This window comes from Exophiala xenobiotica (assembly GCF_000835505.1).
Source record: "Exophiala xenobiotica strain CBS 118157 unplaced genomic scaffold supercont1.2, whole genome shotgun sequence".
NCBI classification, from domain to species: domain Eukaryota; kingdom Fungi; phylum Ascomycota; class Eurotiomycetes; order Chaetothyriales; family Herpotrichiellaceae; genus Exophiala; species Exophiala xenobiotica.
Window position 1 is genome coordinate 4631349 of NW_013562493.1, and position 17200 is coordinate 4648548.

General features: G+C 52.2%; 7 protein-coding genes across 8 annotated transcripts; 5 read left to right on the forward strand and 2 right to left on the reverse strand.

The window, feature by feature from the left end:
• The first annotated feature begins 301 nt into the window (after positions 1 to 301).
• Positions 302 to 4017, forward strand: PV05_03944 (uncharacterized protein). Its single transcript, XM_013464629.1, has 4 exons — positions 302 to 593; positions 650 to 856; positions 930 to 1180; positions 1291 to 4017. The coding sequence occupies exons 1-4, from the start codon at positions 514 to 516 to the stop codon at positions 3582 to 3584; spliced, it is 2832 nt and encodes a 943-aa protein (XP_013320083.1). The 5' UTR covers positions 302 to 513; the 3' UTR covers positions 3585 to 4017.
• Positions 4018 to 4019: 2 nt separating this feature from the next.
• On the reverse strand, positions 4020 to 6261 carry PV05_03945 (uncharacterized protein). The gene is made up of 5 exons (XM_013464630.1): positions 5874 to 6261; positions 5715 to 5814; positions 5496 to 5658; positions 5246 to 5430; positions 4020 to 5190 (listed from the first exon to the last, which is right to left on the reverse strand). The coding sequence occupies exons 1-5, from the start codon at positions 6062 to 6064 to the stop codon at positions 4297 to 4299; spliced, it is 1533 nt and encodes a 510-aa protein (XP_013320084.1). The 5' UTR covers positions 6065 to 6261; the 3' UTR covers positions 4020 to 4296.
• Positions 6262 to 8007: 1746 nt separating this feature from the next.
• Positions 8008 to 9714, forward strand: PV05_03946. 2 transcript variants are annotated; one of them, XM_013464632.1, is made up of 4 exons: positions 8008 to 8386; positions 8439 to 8506; positions 8565 to 8941; positions 9005 to 9714. In XM_013464632.1, exons 1-4 carry the CDS (start codon positions 8323 to 8325, stop codon positions 9384 to 9386), a joined length of 891 nt encoding a protein of 296 aa, XP_013320086.1. In that variant the 5' UTR covers positions 8008 to 8322; the 3' UTR covers positions 9387 to 9714. The 2 variants fall into 2 exon arrangements, with proteins under 2 accessions (XP_013320086.1, XP_013320085.1); XM_013464631.1 differs by having other exon boundaries at positions 8439 to 8941.
• A 74-nt stretch (positions 9715 to 9788) lies between these two features.
• Positions 9789 to 10769, forward strand: PV05_03947 (uncharacterized protein). The gene has a single exon (XM_013464633.1). The coding sequence runs from the start codon at positions 9969 to 9971 to the stop codon at positions 10629 to 10631; it is 663 nt and encodes a 220-aa protein (XP_013320087.1). The 5' UTR covers positions 9789 to 9968; the 3' UTR covers positions 10632 to 10769.
• Positions 10770 to 10978: 209 nt separating this feature from the next.
• On the forward strand, positions 10979 to 13408 carry PV05_03948 (uncharacterized protein). The gene has a single exon (XM_013464634.1). It carries the CDS (start codon positions 11269 to 11271, stop codon positions 13084 to 13086), a length of 1818 nt encoding a protein of 605 aa, XP_013320088.1. The 5' UTR covers positions 10979 to 11268; the 3' UTR covers positions 13087 to 13408.
• PV05_03949 (uncharacterized protein) lies at positions 13387 to 15317 on the reverse strand. The gene has a single exon (XM_013464635.1). It carries the CDS (start codon positions 14873 to 14875, stop codon positions 13523 to 13525), a length of 1353 nt encoding a protein of 450 aa, XP_013320089.1. The 5' UTR covers positions 14876 to 15317; the 3' UTR covers positions 13387 to 13522.
• A 185-nt stretch (positions 15318 to 15502) lies between these two features.
• Positions 15503 to 16641, forward strand: PV05_03950 (uncharacterized protein). Its single transcript, XM_013464636.1, has 2 exons — positions 15503 to 15519; positions 15569 to 16641. Exon 2 carries the CDS (start codon positions 15677 to 15679, stop codon positions 16055 to 16057), a length of 381 nt encoding a protein of 126 aa, XP_013320090.1. The 5' UTR covers positions 15503 to 15519; positions 15569 to 15676; the 3' UTR covers positions 16058 to 16641.
• Positions 16642 to 17200: the final 559 nt, after the last annotated feature.

The following is a 17200-nucleotide window of genomic DNA, read 5'->3' on the forward strand; positions in this document are numbered from 1 at the left end:
TGAGATCCTTGAGAAGGCATGATTAGTCAAATTTGGGTTAGTAAAACATCAAAATGTGCAGGAACTTTCAGAGATGGACATGCTGTTCAAGACAATGTCGGGGATGCAAATTCATACGATCATGAAGGATGTGCACAGATGTGGAAGAAACGAATCACGAGAAATATGATGCATCGCGCACATCGAGGCATCCAGCGAGTGTGCTGTGGTTCTGCAAATGGCATGTTAGCCGAGAGGAAACTCCAGCCGAAGACTGCGCGCCGGAGTGGAAGTGAAATGGAAGTGAAAGGGTCGAAACAAGTGACAATCTACCATCGACAGCCTGCATAGTTTCCCTCACTCGTTCTCTCGCCAGACTAGTCTACTGCTCGTCCTGATCGCTACGCGCTTCTTTAGCAGCCTCTCCTGTTCAATCTCCAACCTGATCGCGACATGACCACAGCCGGTGGTAACAATTCCACTCTACCCCGGTAGCCCCGTTGCGTCGCATTAAAAGCAAAAAGTCCGCGCAACATGGCACCTCCACCTCAGAGGATCATTGAGGACGAGGAGGAATTCCTCAACGATGTCGCAGCTTTCCATGAAAAACGAGGGTACGTAACCAGCGAGGAGTTCCTTTCACCGTCGTTCACAATATTGACTTTCATAGGACCAATTTTGACCGCGATGGAAAGGTCAGCGGCCGTCCAATATCTCTTCACAAATTGTACAAGCTGGTCCTTGCTAGAGGCGGCTACGATGCACTGTCAGCAGAGCGCATGCAATGGCGAACCTTGGTTAGAGAGTTCGGGTTTGGCAAGAATCATGAAGGCGTCATGACATTTCAACTGAAAACTGTGTATTACAAGAACCTTGCGTGAGTGAATCGGCGTCTCTGTCTCTGTCGTGCCAGTGGGAGCGTCTAAGACTGACTGGGTTTTACTTAACAGGGCCTATGAAATCGCGACATACTGGGGCGAAGAGCCACCTCCAAAAGAGATCTTAGAGGATCGAAGTGCGAAAGGAGGAAACTTGCGGACAAGAACTCTCGAGAACTATGCTCCCGCCAGCTCACAGGCGAATGAGCCTGCGACTGCGGCACTCGATGGCAACTTTGATTCTGCCGATGAGGAACAGGTGACGCCTAAGCAGGAGAAGACAGAATCCGAAGAGCCGGGAAGTGCAAGCAGATACCCTATGCGTAAGTGGCCAAATTTGTAGTCACTTGCACGATGTCGTGCTTCACGCGTCCACCTTTGCGACGTGAACGCGTGCACGCATTTTTGGGTCTTTACTGACATTCAGATGCAGGTCAATTGAGACAAGATCCCAAGCGCACTCAAATGTACCAACCAGAGACTCAACCAGCACGCACGCGTAACATTCGAGCCACAGACTCTCCATCTGCGCCCCCTGTACAACAGCAAGTCTATCAGAACACTGCCAGCGACCCTTACAACCCAACATTTGACTGGTTCAACAATTACAAACCAAGCCTGAGCAGACCACTGACTCTTCAGCAAGTGAAGACACCTGGCAATGACCCCGAATTCCACACAAACAAGGCCAAACAAAAGTTGCAAAAGGAGTTGGAGAAGGACCCGAGAAAATTGAGGGAAGCCGCACGAAAATTCGAGCTGCTACCTGGTCTTGATGAAAAGGATTCCAGAAAAGTCGTGCCTACAGGGCTCAATGGTCCGAACATCTATCAACGATGTCTCTATGGTCTGCGATCTGGTATTCCAGAAGAGGAGGAGTTTGCGCTACACCACCTCGTCAAAGTCTCATGTGAGCGTGGTGACAAGTACAAGTTTGAAGGATTCCCATACCTTGCCGAGTCCCTGCTGGAGAAGGCATTGCAGATAACCGAGCTCGTGTACGGCGTGAAATGGGATGTCACCTACGACGAGGATGATGAAGGACTCCCCCTGAATACGTTGAACGCCGCTTTCGGAACGAAGAATCTCCTGGAGCGTATTCAGCTTACTTCAACAAATGTGGTTGACGAAAATGTGGAAGATACCGACACATCTCGGAAACTGGACCGCCTGAAGGAGACCATCCTTGTACTTCGGAACATGGTCACTCTCGCGGACAACGCGATCTTTCTATCAAGATTTCCGCTGTTCAAAGACTGTCTTACTATCGCCATCACTCTGCCCGACCAACCTCGCCTGACCGAGTTCAAACTATCTGCGCTGGAAGTTCTGGAACATGTAACCAGATACTGGGCGCTGGTACCAAAAGATCCCCTGTATCTATCGTTGATACCCTACATGGAGTCTAGCGATCGAGCAACGCTCATTTCGGCCATTCGGGCCATCAACAACATCGGCATCGATACGCCAGAAATTCACCGCTTGACCGACATACCAATTGCGACCGTCAACCAATTATTCAATTTCACTCTCCTGGACGATGATTTGCTTATGGAGACCACACTGGACTTCCTCTACGAATACACAGCCATGCCGGAGAATAACACCGAGCTATTGACAAAGATTCCTTGGCTGCTACCCAGAATGGTCGGCCGCTTGACGTCCCTCCTGCTGCATGAGTCTATCACGCGTGAAGAATCCATAATAGCCAGGCAGCCTGCGAAAACGTCACCACTACCATGTCCAGTACCAACCATTGCCAACGAACTCTACGTTGAGCTCTTGCGATATCACGAACCGGAGCGATCTTCCAGATGGCTACGGTGCTGCTTTGAAGAGTCTCCGAATGACGACATAACGCAAATCGCCATTTGGCAAGCTTACCAGCAGAGATTCGTACAGCACAACCCCATCCCTGCCGCCGACTTCATTAAGAACGTGTCGACCACCTTCAGCACGGCTCAAGCGCAGGTCATTAACAGCCCAGTTCAAGCGAGGTTCATCATCAAGGGTATCAAGCCTCGCAGAGTATTGGTCGACGTGCATGGTCGCCCATACTACAAGTGTCTCTGGCACATCACTCATCCAGAGCAAGGGGACCAAGCATCGCGCCTGACGCAAAAGTATTTGTGCAGCACCTGGTACTCCAGTCGTGAGAAGTTGCTCGCTCACCTCATATCCGATCACATGGGAATTCAAAGAACAGTTGAAGGTCAATTCGCAGAGAAAGACTTGCCGAACCACCGGATCTGTCGATGGCATCAGTGTAAGCATCGATCTCCGTTCGCGACTGGCCGCGAAGTCACACTCCATCTCTCTGTGCACATCCCGGCGACGCCCGAGGCCATGTCCAAGCTACTGCATGAAGTGGCGTTCGATGGGAGAGAGCCGGAGCCCACCACCATCAAGCATCACATCCATTACACGGCTTTCGATACCGAAGTGCATCCTCCCCAGCCATGTGGGATTGCGTGGATGAGCGTCATGATATTGCGCAATCTCGCTCGGTATGCGAACAAGCATGGTCAACCGTTCGAAAAGGATGGTGTCAAACTTATTGAGCAGTTGTTCGGCAGCCATAAGTACGCGCTGTTCAAGAACCTGGCCTCCAATAAAACTCTGGGAAATTACATCTCGGATCTGATGCAGTTGTTGGACAAAGCTGAAAACGAGGAAAAGAGAGGTACAAAGAGAGAACGTGAAGAAGATGGAGAAACTACTGCTTGAGTGGCGGCAAAGGAGAGAACATGAAGAAGATGAAGAGATTACTGCTTGAGTGATCAGGTGGTGGTGCTCCTTGGTTGATCATCAAGGACATGACGACGTGGACACTCTTGTGACATGTGTGAATGGTCTAAGGGGAATCGGGAATCAGGTTCGATTGATTTTTGACACCGTATGTGCGTATGTGTTGAGCTTGGGAAGGAAAATCGAAATCAAAATGGCAGCATGGCGCTGGTTGGGTTGGGTTGGGCTGGTTCAGCATCTGTTGGTGTGACTGAGGACCTGGAGATCTCTTAGGTATGGTTCACGAACCGGCCTGGATCTAGGGGTATCGGCTCGAGCTGCTGCTGCGCCCCGTCACTTGTTGTAGATTACATTGATGTTAGTGTAGGACTACTATCACACAATGCTTTGAGCTACGTGAATTGGGCTTGATCACAGCTTTAACTCATGAATTGAGGAGATTAACTACAAAACCCATGATCTGTCTCCTTCCTCTTGCATGTCGCGAGACAGCCTATTTACAGGAAAGTGGTACATACCCTCGCTCCCAAGGTGTCGGATATTGGCCAGATCTTTTGAGGTCGCTGGAGGAGCTGACTCGTTCTCAAGTCTTTGTTGCTTTGCCACGGCAGAGAGACAGTTTGGCTCTCAAGGCTTCTGGCAAAATCAAAAGACGTTGGACAGGTACCACACTCACTCCAGAGGTCACAGTCTAGATCATAAACCGATAACCCTTCTGCATACTCCTTGCGGCTGCGATATCGATGCCCTCGAATTCGGCCGTCTTTCTCAACTTGGCCAACTCGCGCTCGCTGAGCTGCACATTCTCATCCTCAAGCCTAGCGAGCTGCTTGTTCTGTCTCTCCAAAACGAATCTCAAGGCGATGGCACTGACTCCTGCGAGGACCATCAAGCCAATCACAACGCCAAGTGCCACAGGATAGTGGTTGCCCTGCCCGGCGTAGTATGTGAATGGGGTCCAGATACTCGCCGCATTGCCGACCGAGTTGACGAATGCTAGAGCTGCGGCGCGCTTGGCTGGCGGACGGGGAATGGCGTTGGAGATCCAGGCGTAGCAGGTCCCGTTCATGGCGAAGACAAAGTTCAAGAGGAACAGACTGAAGTAGCGCGGGCCGAAGCTGTCGGTGGTCATGAAGATGACACAGCCAACGATGACCACGGGGATGGGGTACATGAAGAACCAGAAGCGGTTGCCAACCTTGTCGGACGTCCAGCTGTGCAGGAATGAGTAGAAGACCAGAAAGACGTAGGGCGGTGCGACGAGCAATAGCGAAATGACGTGGTTGTAGCCCAGGGTGGCGGTGAGCGTGGGGAAGAAGTTCTGAAAGCCAGCGGCGCCGGTGATACCGTGGTAGGCGATGGCTAGGATATAGGTCTTGGGGTCGAGGAAGGCGAGCTTCATGCCTTGGACTTGGCTCATGGCACCGGCTTCGTCGACGTCGGCTTCGGCAGCGTCGATGGCCAGACGACGGTTCGCGACGCGCTTCATTTCAGGCGTGAGTGCACCCCAGGTGTCGGGGAAGTCGGGCAGGATGACGACGATGATGAGGCCAATCAAAACGGTTATGGAACCTTCGATGATATACTGTGGATTGTGAGAACAGAGGACTGTGGCTGTTCTGTGAGGAATAAGGACTTACCAACCACTGCCACGCAGACATGCCTCGCGCACCAGCGAGACCAGAGAGAATTCCTGCCGCGATGAGGTTGCCGAAGGCGCCGGAGATGAGGGAGCCAGAGTAGAAGATGGCCATTCGGAGTGAAAGTTCCTTCTTCGAGTACCATTTACTGAGATAGAATAGGACACCGGCAAAGAAGGGCGCCTCTGGAGGAAAGTCAGGAAAAGGTCTATAAAGAAAGAAGCAGGGAAGGAGAGATGTTGGAACTTACCAACAAGTCCGAGGATGAATCTGCAAGCAACGATTTGTCCGTACGTGCTGACCTGGCTGGTAAGAGCAGACACGAGACCCCATGCGACGGTGAAGAACCCCAGGTACCACGAGGGTCGGCCGCTGTAGTTGAGAAGCAGGTTGGAAGGCACTTGCATGAGGACCTAGACGGTTGTCAGTCACAGTCTCGCATTCATGTTGACCTGACGTTTGGACTTACATATGCCACAAAGAGGATACTCAGGCCGACTTGATACTGGTCTCCTTTCAAATTCAAGTCCTTTTCGAGACCCTGCAGTCGCGCAGCCGCATAATTGTTTCTGCGGAGGCAACATTAGCATGCCGGTCACGGCTGAAGCATGAAGGACGGCCGTCTTACCGGTCAATGTAGTTCATCAAATAGACCAGGATGACCAATGGCATGATAAGCATGTCGATTCTCAGTAGCAGCTTCTTCTCAACGTGGACTTCCTCCTCGGTCAATTGCCCCCAGTGCATGGCTTCCTCATGCAAGGTGCCCTGCTTCTCGCCCATGAGCTGGGCATCGGTGATCTTGTCGTCTGAGGCCATTGTACCTGTTGTTGAGGACACACAGAGAGTAATACTTCTAAGAATAGTGTCTGGAATGAAAGAGGAAGAGCACCAGGAGTAGTTGTCTTCTTTCCAGACTGCGCTCACAACCAGGAGAGGAGATCAGCAGAACAGCTTCAGCAGACAGGTCAAGGCTCGCAGCTCTTGTACTTCTACAACTCCGTACATTGATCAATCTGCGGGGTCCATCGTCCATGAAATCATGGGGGCGCACAGTCAACCAGGCCATCGCATCACCACACCCACGGCGCCTGGCCGCAGTGACTGCCGTCGGTGTTGATCGGGGTGGGGAGCACATGGCGTGTATGGGGCATGACGGACCCTCCAGCATGTCTGATCCGGGGTTTGTATGGAAAGCTTGGGGATCTTTGCTCGCTTCAAGGAGCAGACCAACCTCATCGAGTCATGGATCGGCATGACAATGTTGCAGCCAAGAGTCGGGAGGTGCGGGAGGCAATTGAAAGAATGGAGACGGATGGGCGGCTTCTCCTCGCATACGACCTTTTTGGTCAAAGGCTTTAGCCTCCACTCCGTCGTACGAGGGTCGGCAATTCGCACTGCATCTTCGACTGACATTCCCCGGTCAGATGAGGAAGCTTGCCCCCACGAATTGGTTGGTCTGGAGGATTGGGTGGAGGCCGCTCGTTGCCCCCAAGCCAAGCTCGTGGCGTCCTTCAAGCACGCTGGAGACAGCAGAGACAGCTTGGACAGCCGCCTTGGAAGGACTTTCTCCTGAACACGGTACGGAGTACGACGCCGTTGTCAACCGTGTAGTACCTAGGTAGGTATTTCCACCTCCTGCGTCTGGCAATTTCTCGGTCTTTGAAGAATCCTTCCTGCTGACCGGATCCTCGGCTTGACACTCTGTACTGTGGTAAGCAAGGCGAGGTGCGTTTGACGCATGTCCGTGTCTGAATCAGGTTGTTCGCAAGCTGAGAATCACCCCTTCTGCCGCAAGTCACGGTCCATCTCCGGGGCCAGACGGAGTAGGTAAGCCTTTGTTCGTATTTCCTTGTGGCCGAGAACTTATTAGCCACGGCTAGACTGCAAAGCTTATGCGAGCTTCAACTTCAAGTTATTTTGCACGTGTTACTTGCAGGCCCATCATGCGCTGATGATGAAGAGGAGTAGTAGATATTCATGATTCTTGCGTCTAAAGCCTTCTGTTGAAAGGGTGAGAGTCTGAATATGCAGCCGCAGGTATATGGGTCAAATCGAAACAACTCGGAAGTGATGTTGTATCTCTTCCTCCAGTCGTACTGTATATACGGTCGCCACTCAAGCTGATGAGTTTTGATTCCGCAAGAGTGCGCCATCGTGGGCGATTCCAGTGTTTTCCCGTTCTGTTTACCTGAAGCACCTAGGTAGGTATGGGCAGGTGCCTCCACGTGCTGCGCTCGAACAACCTCAAGCACCTTAGGCACAAAGGCCTATAAAATGTTACCCACCTCGCGAAGCAATTTTTCAAGCACTTACCTCGTCGCGCACCATGGTACTGCGCAGCGAGAATCAATGCGCGCAATGCTGCCTTCCAGTCCTTCAATTACCCGTCCGATTCTTTTTTGTCCATGAATGTTCACTCAAATGCATGAGTAAGGACGGGCAATAATGCGCAGGTGGATGGGGCATTTTTCGATGATATACTTCCACTGACATGGTGATGACAGGCCGCCAACGATCAAAAATCCGGATGTGGCTCAATACAAGGTTGAGCCAAAACCTATTCATCGAAGATGACTTGACGAATACTCGGGAGACGTTGGGTCTGGCCTTCGCTAGTGTCGTGTCCCGACCCAGCAACTCTACGAGTGCAACACTTTTGATCAGGGCATGGCCTGAGCACACGCTGACATGCCAAAATTTGTAATCGCTGGTGGGCTGGATATACTTGAACTGTGCGATTACTCTCAAAGAGCGGTTCTGTTACCAATTGCACCCTCCCGAAGGCGGAATGGAGATGGCACCTTGATGTGACCTCGACCGTGCTCCCTGAGCTCTACGAAATGCTCTGGTTGTATCGTAAATGTCCCAGGACTGTGTCACTGCCAACTTCCACGAAGCTACAGCAGACTGCATATGCCTTCAATCAACTTGAGCACAAGCGGTTTGCAGCAAACCAGTCATGCTGAGTGGCACGACTTCCGTGATAATCTCATTGGTATTCACGATACTCAGCATCTTATTCACCTCTGCGCGAATCTATACACGAGTGACGGTGATCAGGCGATTCGGCATTGATGACTACTTGTTGCTCTTCTCAGTTGCTACAACCATCCGTCCTGACATCGCTTATTGTTTGGCGTACGGCATCGACCTGTCCTGTTCTTCCATGGTCATTACTAAATTTATACAGAATCTCAAAATGGTCTCGGTTTGCGCATCGACGACTTGACCGAGCATCAACTCCGCGTTTCGCAGAAGGTAATTCTTGACTACAAATGACAAGCCAGGGCACTTCTCAAGATTGACACCGCTCTAGGCAACATGGGCCATCAAGCTCGTCTATCCACTTGCCGTTATGTCGGTCCAGAATGCTTTCCTATTTCAATACCGAACGATAGTCATCCGCCAATGGCAGCGGTGGATTATACATACAATGATCGCGGTTGTCACTAGCTTCGCAATTGCCACGACCGTTGTTGCGGCCACCGAATGCTTGCCCTTGCGAGCACTCTGGCAAACCGCCACCCGAAATGAGCGATGTATCAATCTTGTAGCATATTGGATGTTTTCAGCCTCTTTCAACACGATCACTGCGTTGGTTGTTTGGATGATCCCCATTCCGGTGATCAGGTCGCTCCATCTGCCGACACGACAGAAACGCTGGCTGATGTTGGTATTTCTGCTTGGAATTTTGTAAGTGCACCTTCTTGGTGTGTGAAAGACTAGCAGATGTCGCTGACCGACTGGGGATTATAGTACTTGCTTAGCAGCCGGTCTGCGGATCTGGGTTCTTCATATCACCCTTGAACGTACGCGCGCCAAGCTGGGACGATACCTCGCCCTGGTGGCGACTTGGACTTCGTTGGAGATCAACATCGGAATCATCTGCGCCTGCTTACCGACATGCAAACCTATCGTGGATCGTATGTTCCCCAACCTACTACGAGAGCCTGCCAAAGAGCCGGATTTTCTGAGGATGGAGCGGTATAATCAGAATGGCGCAGGGCATACAGCTCCAAAAGTAGATAATGACTGTGGCGCTGACCAGACCATTACCGTCGCCACGTCGTTCAGCTGCCACGACCTTGAAGGATCAAGAGATGAGAACGCCATATCCGGGGCATATTCGTTCGTCTGAGATGAGGTGGATTTCCCAGTACCAGCCGAGAGCAACGGCGAGCCCATGTCAAAAGCGATGTGACTTGACCGGCAAAAGCCAGGAGTTGGCGGAGGCTGAGGCTGAGACCAAGCTCAAACGCTCAGAGGGTCCAGTTCACTACTAATTGAGAACGGTGTTGCAATAATGACCGGATTAGTGATATTGACGAATGCCATGCCACTATGCGGTGTTAGCCTCACGAAGGTCATGTGTTTGTGCTGTGGTTTTTGGATGCCGTGGATGCCTGAGGCTGAGTCCGATGGTGAAATTCATATGCTATTGGACGAGCGGCACATAGAACCCAAAGTGGTTAGCTCGAATTGCCAGGCTGGTGACTGAGCCCTGTTGACGGGATCTTTCAGGCGGCAGCGCATCGTTATACTGAATACGATGATGAAAGAATACTAGTAGGTATGCTCGTGGTATATATGGGCCTGTGGCCGTGATGAATGGTCGGTCTATATTATTCACTCCCAGCAACACTCCCAGCAAAACTCCCAGCCAAAAGCAATCACGAACGACAAACCTGAGATAACCTATACCCACAAGCACACACCCGAGATGGAATTCGCACATGACATACCTCAATCTAATAGTACCTTGTCCACCTCGTCCCAACCTACCGAGCTACAAGTCGACTTCTCCTGGAGAAAGTATCAAGCCATCGTCACCGAGAAATCGAAGCCGGCTGAGCCCCTCTACAATATCCACTGCCGGGCGATCAGATGGCCGCATCTCACCTTCAAATCCGCAACAACCGACGAGATTGTCGGTACCGGCACGCTGAACTGCGTGTCCATCAATGCGAAATATGAGGTTCACGGACAGAAGGGCACACTGAAAGCACTCAAGAGGTTCCACACAAAGTACACGTATTTGTCACATGCTTCTTCGGACGACGACAAGCCTGTCCCCATGACTTGGACGAGCAGCTGTGGTCTGAAGAAGTGGGATTTTGTTTGCGTGGATCAGCACCAGAACCCCGTGGCCAAGTTGTCGGTCAACATCTGGGCGATCCGTAAGTTGGGCGGATTCGAATTTATGGGCCCGAAAGCGGACTCTAGGGAGCTGAGAGAGGAGATTATCGTGACCGGGTTGACGTTGTTCTATCTCATGTTTTTGCGCGCCAACAATATCTTGTCTTTGGTCGGGGCAGTGTTCGCAAGGCCTGGTCCGCTCGAGGCGCCCGAGGGTGAGAAATCGCCCGAGCTGAAAACACAGTAGGAGGCAGTTTGATGATGGCGGCGTCGAGGGGTCAGGATTAAGGGATGTTTTATGATTGTATGGTCAAAGGGATTTGAGGCGCTTGACGATGAGATGGAGTTGTTGATAGAAGCGAACGGCGCAATGAAAGTATTCGCTCTGTACTCTGTATTGTCTGTCATATTATGATAAAGGAGAATTAATAACAAAGATACAGAGTCGTGAGAGTCCAGGTGGTAGGTGATAGAAACAGCCGGATGTTATTGGCTGCGATCTAGCGTGGCTTCTTAGGTCGCGGCGTTGCCTGGCGGCCTGCATTGACGTTTGTTGACGGTGGCCGCCCTTTTGACATTGCATCAACCCATTGCCATCTGCATCCCATACGGCGTCGACGACCATCGCCTTCGGGCGCAGCGAAACGGTAATACTAATTCTAGCAGCATAGCATCGTCGACCATCACGGCCACCAGCAACGGCCTTAACGATCCCGTCCACACCGCCCTCAATCTCTAAACACCCCGGATCGACCAACAAACGCAAACGACGACCTACCCCGGCAAATGATATCCTAACCACGATTCTTTCGTATTCCACAAAGAGATACCTGCTCGGAGAGTGACAATATTGCGACAACTTGAAAGACACGACTGACGCGAACATGCCCCTATCCGATGGCGTCCCCTCCTCCCCTCCCAGACCGGGAGCATCCCTGGAAGACTCCCTGAAATACTACAAAGCGCAATATGAGCTCTTAGAAGCCGAATTGGAAGACTTTCAAGCATCCAGCAAAGAACTTGAAGCAGAATTGGAAAAGGATATTGAAGCGTCCGAAAAGCGAGAACGTCAATTAAAGGAGAAGGCCACCAATCTCCAATATGAAGTAGACGAATGGAAGGCCAAATACAAGCAATCCAAGACCGAGGCTTCAAACGCTCAAAATGTGCTACAAAAAGAGATTACAGAACTACGAGACATCAATCGCACGCTACAGATGCGCCTGCGCGACATCGAGGTTGCCAATGATGACTTTGAGAAGAAACAACGAAATACCGAGTCTTCGCTAGAGGATATGGAGGCCAAGTATAACCAAACAATTGAGCGCAGTGTGCTACTGGAAGAGGAAATGCGCTCAACCGAACAAGAACGGGAAGACCTGCGCATCGAGGCGCAAAGGTTGAGAGACGAGCTCTCCGACCTCAAGATCGAGACCGACATCACCAAAGAAAAGTTACGGAAAGCAGAGGCTGCAGCTCGAAAGAACTTGACACTGCAACCTATAAACATTACTAACTCATCTCCTCGCTCCGAACTGTCGCCTACAACTACGAACGCTTCTTCCCCTACATTCGACACTCCGCCCGCAAAGACTGCTTCATCTTCTGGACTTTCCGATACGCCAACTCCGCCATCACCACCCATATCAGACAAGTCCGGCCATGTTTCAAAACCTTTGACAACTCCAGGCATTCCCAAAAGACTGTCTACGACGAATGGGTCCGGCATCCAGCGTCCAGCTTCTTCAGTCTCCAACACAAGGCCCAACGGCCATGTCCGTGGACCTTCGACATTATCGCGGACTGGTCCTTCATCTTCCTTTCGTCAGAGTCTGTCAAAGACCACTCTTCCTCAACGATCAGCCGCGCTACCTCAATCTGCATCGCTCATCCATATTAGAAACCTGCGCGGCAAGATGCAAAAGTTGGAGGAACGTGTGCACAACGCAAGGTCCAAACTTCCGGCTCCTGTAAATACTCCTCCGAAGATGTCTCCCAGATCAGGTTCGGCACTGGGCACTCACATCCCATCATCCGTGACTGTTCGTACCCGAAAACGTACTGGTGGCAGTACCATAAGTGGAGCAGAGTCACTACCGGACAAGGCGCAAGAATCTCCTTCCAAACCCAAACCAAAACCTAGTCGGCTGTCCTTGAGTCAAAATCAGCCGCCATCTCCGACAAGAGGCGACATGGCCGCACCCCCGCCGCTACGACCTTCGTCTCGAGCGAGTGGGATATCAGGGCGGTCGTCGTTCGCACCAAGCCACAGTCGTCCGGGTAGTCGGGCGAGCGTTTCGGGCTTCCGAGCAACCCTAGGTGGCGGCGTCGGAGCAAACTTTGCCCCGAATGCTTCGACGGATAGAGTTCGGCCGAAGAGCAGTCTGAGCAGCTACGGGTATGACGGCGCAGTGGACGAAGACAGCAGTGAGATTGCCTCGACGGACTTGAAAGATGCAGCGACCCCGACCCCCCGACGGACAACTTTTGCCAAAAGGGGCAGCGATGTTGGGTCGGCCATTCCAAGCCCGACCAAGCGGACCAGTCTAGGCGGTGCGACAAGCAAATTGCCTGGTCCTGGCAGAAGGCAGAGCTCTGGTTTTGTCCGTGCGAGCAGTGGTACTGGCCCCGGTGACATGAGGCCGCCGTCTCGACAATTGAATCATGTCCGGGAAGGTTATGACGTGAATGAATCGTATTGACTGGGCGCATATTCTGGACAGTGGTGTTTAGAACGACGTTGCCGGGTGCTTGGAATGCATCGAGTCATGCCGGTCATGAGTTTACGGTCGCATTTTGGGAACTAGCAAGGTGTTTACGGCACACGACTTGACAACCTCAGGATCACGACATTGCATATTGGGTGGATATGATATTTGGGTGGCTCTACGATGTATGTTCTTCTTGATTGTCTCGATTGGTATGTTCCGAGACCGATTGGCATGATTGATACCCTTGGGAACAAGAGAATAAGATGATCGAACGTGAAACCACGGACCACGATAATTTCAATGCATTCTCCGGTCGATTTTGGAGAGGTTCTCCGAGTGGTGACTGTACAATTGTATATCTGTTCGGTGCCTGTACATCGTATCGCAGACCACACATTTCCGTTGCTTGGTCTGCCAGTTACCGTAGTTAGCACTGGAAAGCCACACCCTCTCGTTTCGCCATGTTCGTCCCACCACCCGCGAACCCAGTCCCTTCGCAACTGATCTCGACCAGCCTGCCTACTTTCTTCTCCTTCTTGGCCTTGTCCTTTCGAGATTCTTTTGCTGCGGGCTTGGCCGCGCTTCCATTTTGTTGTCCTTCAAGGAGGCTGCTGCTGCTGCCATTCCCATCATGATCGAGAGGATTCTGATTCTGATTCGGATTCTGGTTGCCGCTGAGATCGGCTTCACATACATAGCAAGCAATCCTTTCTGATGGTGGCGATCCGCCGAAGCCGACGACGAAGTCCTTTTCATTTGCTTGTCCCTGTGCATGTCCAGGTCCCTGTCCTTGAGTGGTGGTGCCGGTGTTCTTCATCTTGGTGTTGTTGCTGTCCCGCCCACGCAGTCCGTAGAGTAGATCCGCGCACCCTTTACACACCACATGGCCGCAGTTTTCGGCCGTGCCCAGCATCGCCCGCGACGTGTTCGTCAGCATCTTCTTGCAACTAGGGCAGATCGGGGCAGCACCTGTCGTTGTACAGTTACTAGTATTAGTATTGGTCTTGTTCTGGTCGCCTGCGCTTTCGCTTTGTTCCGTCGAAAATCGGACCGCGATCAGGCCCTTGAGCGAATAGGGATGCTTGTTTTCAGGCGTGCTCGCCGGACAGAGAGGGTGCAGTTTCGCGGTGGTGGCGCGGGAGGAGCGTTGTGAACGTGACTGCGACGCAAGTACTTCGGACGAGCCGGGGATCCAGAAACTCGTTTCGGAATCTTTCTTTGCCTTTTTTGTTGCGTTTGCGTTTGCGTTTGCGTCCGGCGCAGCAGCAGCAGTGCGTGCGTGCATCTCTTCAGCAGCACCAGCAGCAGCAGCGACGTCGCGCTTCCTCTTCGTACCCGCCGCCGTCGTCTCGTCATAGCCCATCTCCGCCCTTTCGAACCTCTCCACCTCCTCCCTCCTTCGCTCTTCCTCGGCTCTCGTCTCTTCGTCCTCTTTCTCCTTCTCTCGAACTTCGGCCTCGCGTTCGAGGCGTTTGATCTCCTTCCGTTGAGCCATGAGGTCGTTCAGTGCGCATTCTCTGCAGAAGAGGTGCACTTTGACATTGCCATCGGCATTGCCCGTCGTGCCGCCGGTGGTGTTCGATTCCGAGTCCGAGTCATGATGCTCGCCGGGACACGTCACGGGGTCAACGGCCAGACTCAAACAGAGCCTACAGTATCCAAATGGCAGGAAACTATCGCGCGAGAGACGCGTCGATTGCGTACCCCAGCTCGATCGCAGCAGTGAGCGTTCGTGCGCCGTGAAGAACGCGAGGGAAGTGTTTCGTTTGGCGTGAGACATGGCTTTCTCTTTCTCTTCTCTATCGCAAGGAGAGACACAGATGAGAGAGGAGGAGGGAGTACTTTGTAGCGAAGATGGCGTTGTGTCCGGGAAGAAAGTTGACAGGTAGAGAGGGAAGCCCAAATCTGCTTGAGATGAAATGTAGGTAGATACCCGGTTCAATGTGCTGCTGCTGTTAGATTTGGACTTATGTCGCCCACCGTGTCTAATGAAGTCGGTCGCACACTTGTCGCTGAGGTACTACGTCCGCCAGAAACTTGATCCTTCTGGTATTGGCCTCGACGTGCTTTTCCCGGTCAATCTGGCCGACGCTGCTAAAACAAAACTTCTCGCTCTGTCGTCCGCCAGTCTCTAATCGCACCTCATCCCAAGCTTGGACTTGGATCTCTTCCTGTGGCCAACCGTGTCGTAGTTCGTGTTGCGCTTGAAAACCTCTTCTTCTCAATCGATGTTATCCTGCTCCTTCGTAATAGTGTCCGACTCTTAACTTGACATGGCGAACTGCCCGGAGGAAAGATTTCCCGGCGCCAAGAACCAAGCTTTCACGGCTTCCTGTCGACGACATTTCCTCAAGTTCAGCCTCGTTAAGAGATACTTCATCGGCATGCTTGATCTGTACTGACCTCTAGAACATCCAGTAGGCAGTGAGTGCTGCGGAAGTCTTGCATCTCATTCTCACTAAGTATATCCTAGCGATGCTTCGCCGTGAAAGCGAATCATTCCGAAACCAAAGTCAATCAATGCTTTTATTTGTCTCAGCCAGCGGCCAGCCGCCAGAGATATCTCTTCGCTATTTAAAACATGCAATTGAACTTGGAAAACTCTGGAAATGACGCTTTTGGGGGCACAGCAACCCAAGAAAAGCACACAGCACCGCAAGCACACCAGCACCAGCACCACCACAAGCATAAGCATAAGCACGCACCGACACACAAGCGACCCAGCACCAGGGATCAATACTCCTTGCTCTCTCTGACTTCTGCTTGCTTCAAGAAGTCCCTCTTCGAAGCGTCATTCCCGAAGGAATGCGCCCGAAGGCGACCTCCAGCCACGAACACCTCCTTCTCCCCCTCCATACGCCCACAGACCGAATCTCGTCGTGCACGAAGCACGAACCCCTCCAAACGCGCACCGACACCATCCTTGGCCGCAAGGAGGTGGCCTACGTCACGGGGATTGTGACACAGGGCCTCCCTGCTGGCAGCGCAGGCAAGCCATGCTGATTTGGATGTGCCGTCCTCTGCACCAAACGGACACACGAAAGGAACCGTGGCGAGGGCATCTTTCTCGGCCACAAGACCGGCAACAGCCTCCAGGAATTGGTTCCTGGATTCCAGCTCTGCAACCCTCTTTTCCAGGTCGATATTTACTTGACGATCGCCTGGTGTCGAAATGCAGACTTGCTCGGTCTGCGTGGCACAGTCTCGGAAGGTCTTGGTTGCTGGTGCATTGCGGCCTTTCTTGACCTGTTGATTCTTCTGGACCTCATGGCGAGCAGGGGTGGAAGCTCGATCACCAGCTTGGTTCCGCCGTCTACGAGGCATTGCGATCTTCCAGCTTGCTTCGTCAGCTTCAGAGCGTCTGGTTGTCCTCTCAGGCTGATTGTAGAGAGGATTCGCCCTCTTGAATGGCTCTTTCTGCGGTCTTGGGGTAGTGAAATCGCCACCTAAGGAGGCCGAAGGCGAGCGGACGGGAGATGGCGCGACGAGAGGCTGTGGAATTGTAGGAGGGCTTTTGGAACCTCTAGGCGAGAAGTGTGATGGGACTGCACTCGAATCATTGGTGTTCTGCTCATCTTCACTTTCGTTCGGGGTCACGATGGCTCCTGGACCATCATTGCTCGTGGAGCCCATGTCCGCAAACTGGGACAGAAAGTTAACTGCGTCCAACTGCGATGGTGGCAAGTCTTCAACGCTTCGCGATGTCGGAGAGTCGTGACCATTCACCGAAGGGACGTTCAGATGGCCAGCTTCCGGTTTGTCCAGATGGTCTGAGTCTTGTTGAACAGCCAAAGGTGATTCATTGACGCTTCCGTCTGCCGCACCTGTCTCATATCCGCCATCGAAGACCTTGTCGGCCATAGATGCAGCCTGACTAAGTATCTCCATAGCTTCGTGCTTAGGGAATACTTTGGTATCGACCTGACCTCGGACTTCGCGCGCTACAGGCTTTTCTTCTCGGACAGGCGTGGAGATGGCTTCGTCGAGTTGAGGCAGGCTTTCTTCGCGTTCCTTGGTTGTCTCAGCGACCTCTGCTAAAGGTGTGTCCTCCTCTTTCGTCGTATTGGTGGCCTTTCTCCTCTTCTTGGGCTTTTTATTCTTCTTG

Excerpts from the sequence above, each read along its gene's own strand:
- PV05_03948 (XM_013464634.1), top strand. The coding sequence starts at position 11,269 with ATGCCCCTATCCGATGGCGTCCCCTCCTCCCCTCCCAGACCGGGAGCA.
- PV05_03947 (XM_013464633.1), top strand. The coding sequence starts at position 9,969 with ATGGAATTCGCACATGACATACCTCAATCTAATAGTACCTTGTCCACC.
- PV05_03950 (XM_013464636.1), top strand. The coding sequence starts at position 15,677 with ATGCAATTGAACTTGGAAAACTCTGGAAATGACGCTTTTGGGGGCACA.
- PV05_03949 (XM_013464635.1), bottom strand. The coding sequence starts at position 14,875 with ATGTCTCACGCCAAACGAAACACTTCCCTCGCGTTCTTCACGGCGCAC.
- PV05_03946 (XM_013464632.1), top strand. The coding sequence starts at position 8,323 with ATGACTACTTGTTGCTCTTCTCAGTTGCTACAACCATCCGTCCTGACA. Across the intron at positions 8,507-8,564 it reads AACTCCGCGTTTCGCAGAAG|GCAACATGGGCCATCAAGCT; the intron begins GTAATTCTTGAC and ends ACACCGCTCTAG. Across the intron at positions 8,942-9,004 it reads GTATTTCTGCTTGGAATTTT|TACTTGCTTAGCAGCCGGTC; the intron begins GTAAGTGCACCT and ends TGGGGATTATAG.
- PV05_03944 (XM_013464629.1), top strand. The coding sequence starts at position 514 with ATGGCACCTCCACCTCAGAGGATCATTGAGGACGAGGAGGAATTCCTC. Across the intron at positions 594-649 it reads GCTTTCCATGAAAAACGAGG|GACCAATTTTGACCGCGATG; the intron begins GTACGTAACCAG and ends TGACTTTCATAG. Across the intron at positions 1,181-1,290 it reads TGCAAGCAGATACCCTATGC|GTCAATTGAGACAAGATCCC; the intron begins GTAAGTGGCCAA and ends ATTCAGATGCAG.
- PV05_03945 (XM_013464630.1), bottom strand. The coding sequence starts at position 6,064 with ATGGCCTCAGACGACAAGATCACCGATGCCCAGCTCATGGGCGAGAAG. Across the intron at positions 5,659-5,714 it reads GTATCCTCTTTGTGGCATAT|GTCCTCATGCAAGTGCCTTC; the intron begins GTAAGTCCAAAC and ends ACAACCGTCTAG. Across the intron at positions 5,191-5,245 it reads TGTCTGCGTGGCAGTGGTTG|TATATCATCGAAGGTTCCAT; the intron begins GTAAGTCCTTAT and ends CACAATCCACAG.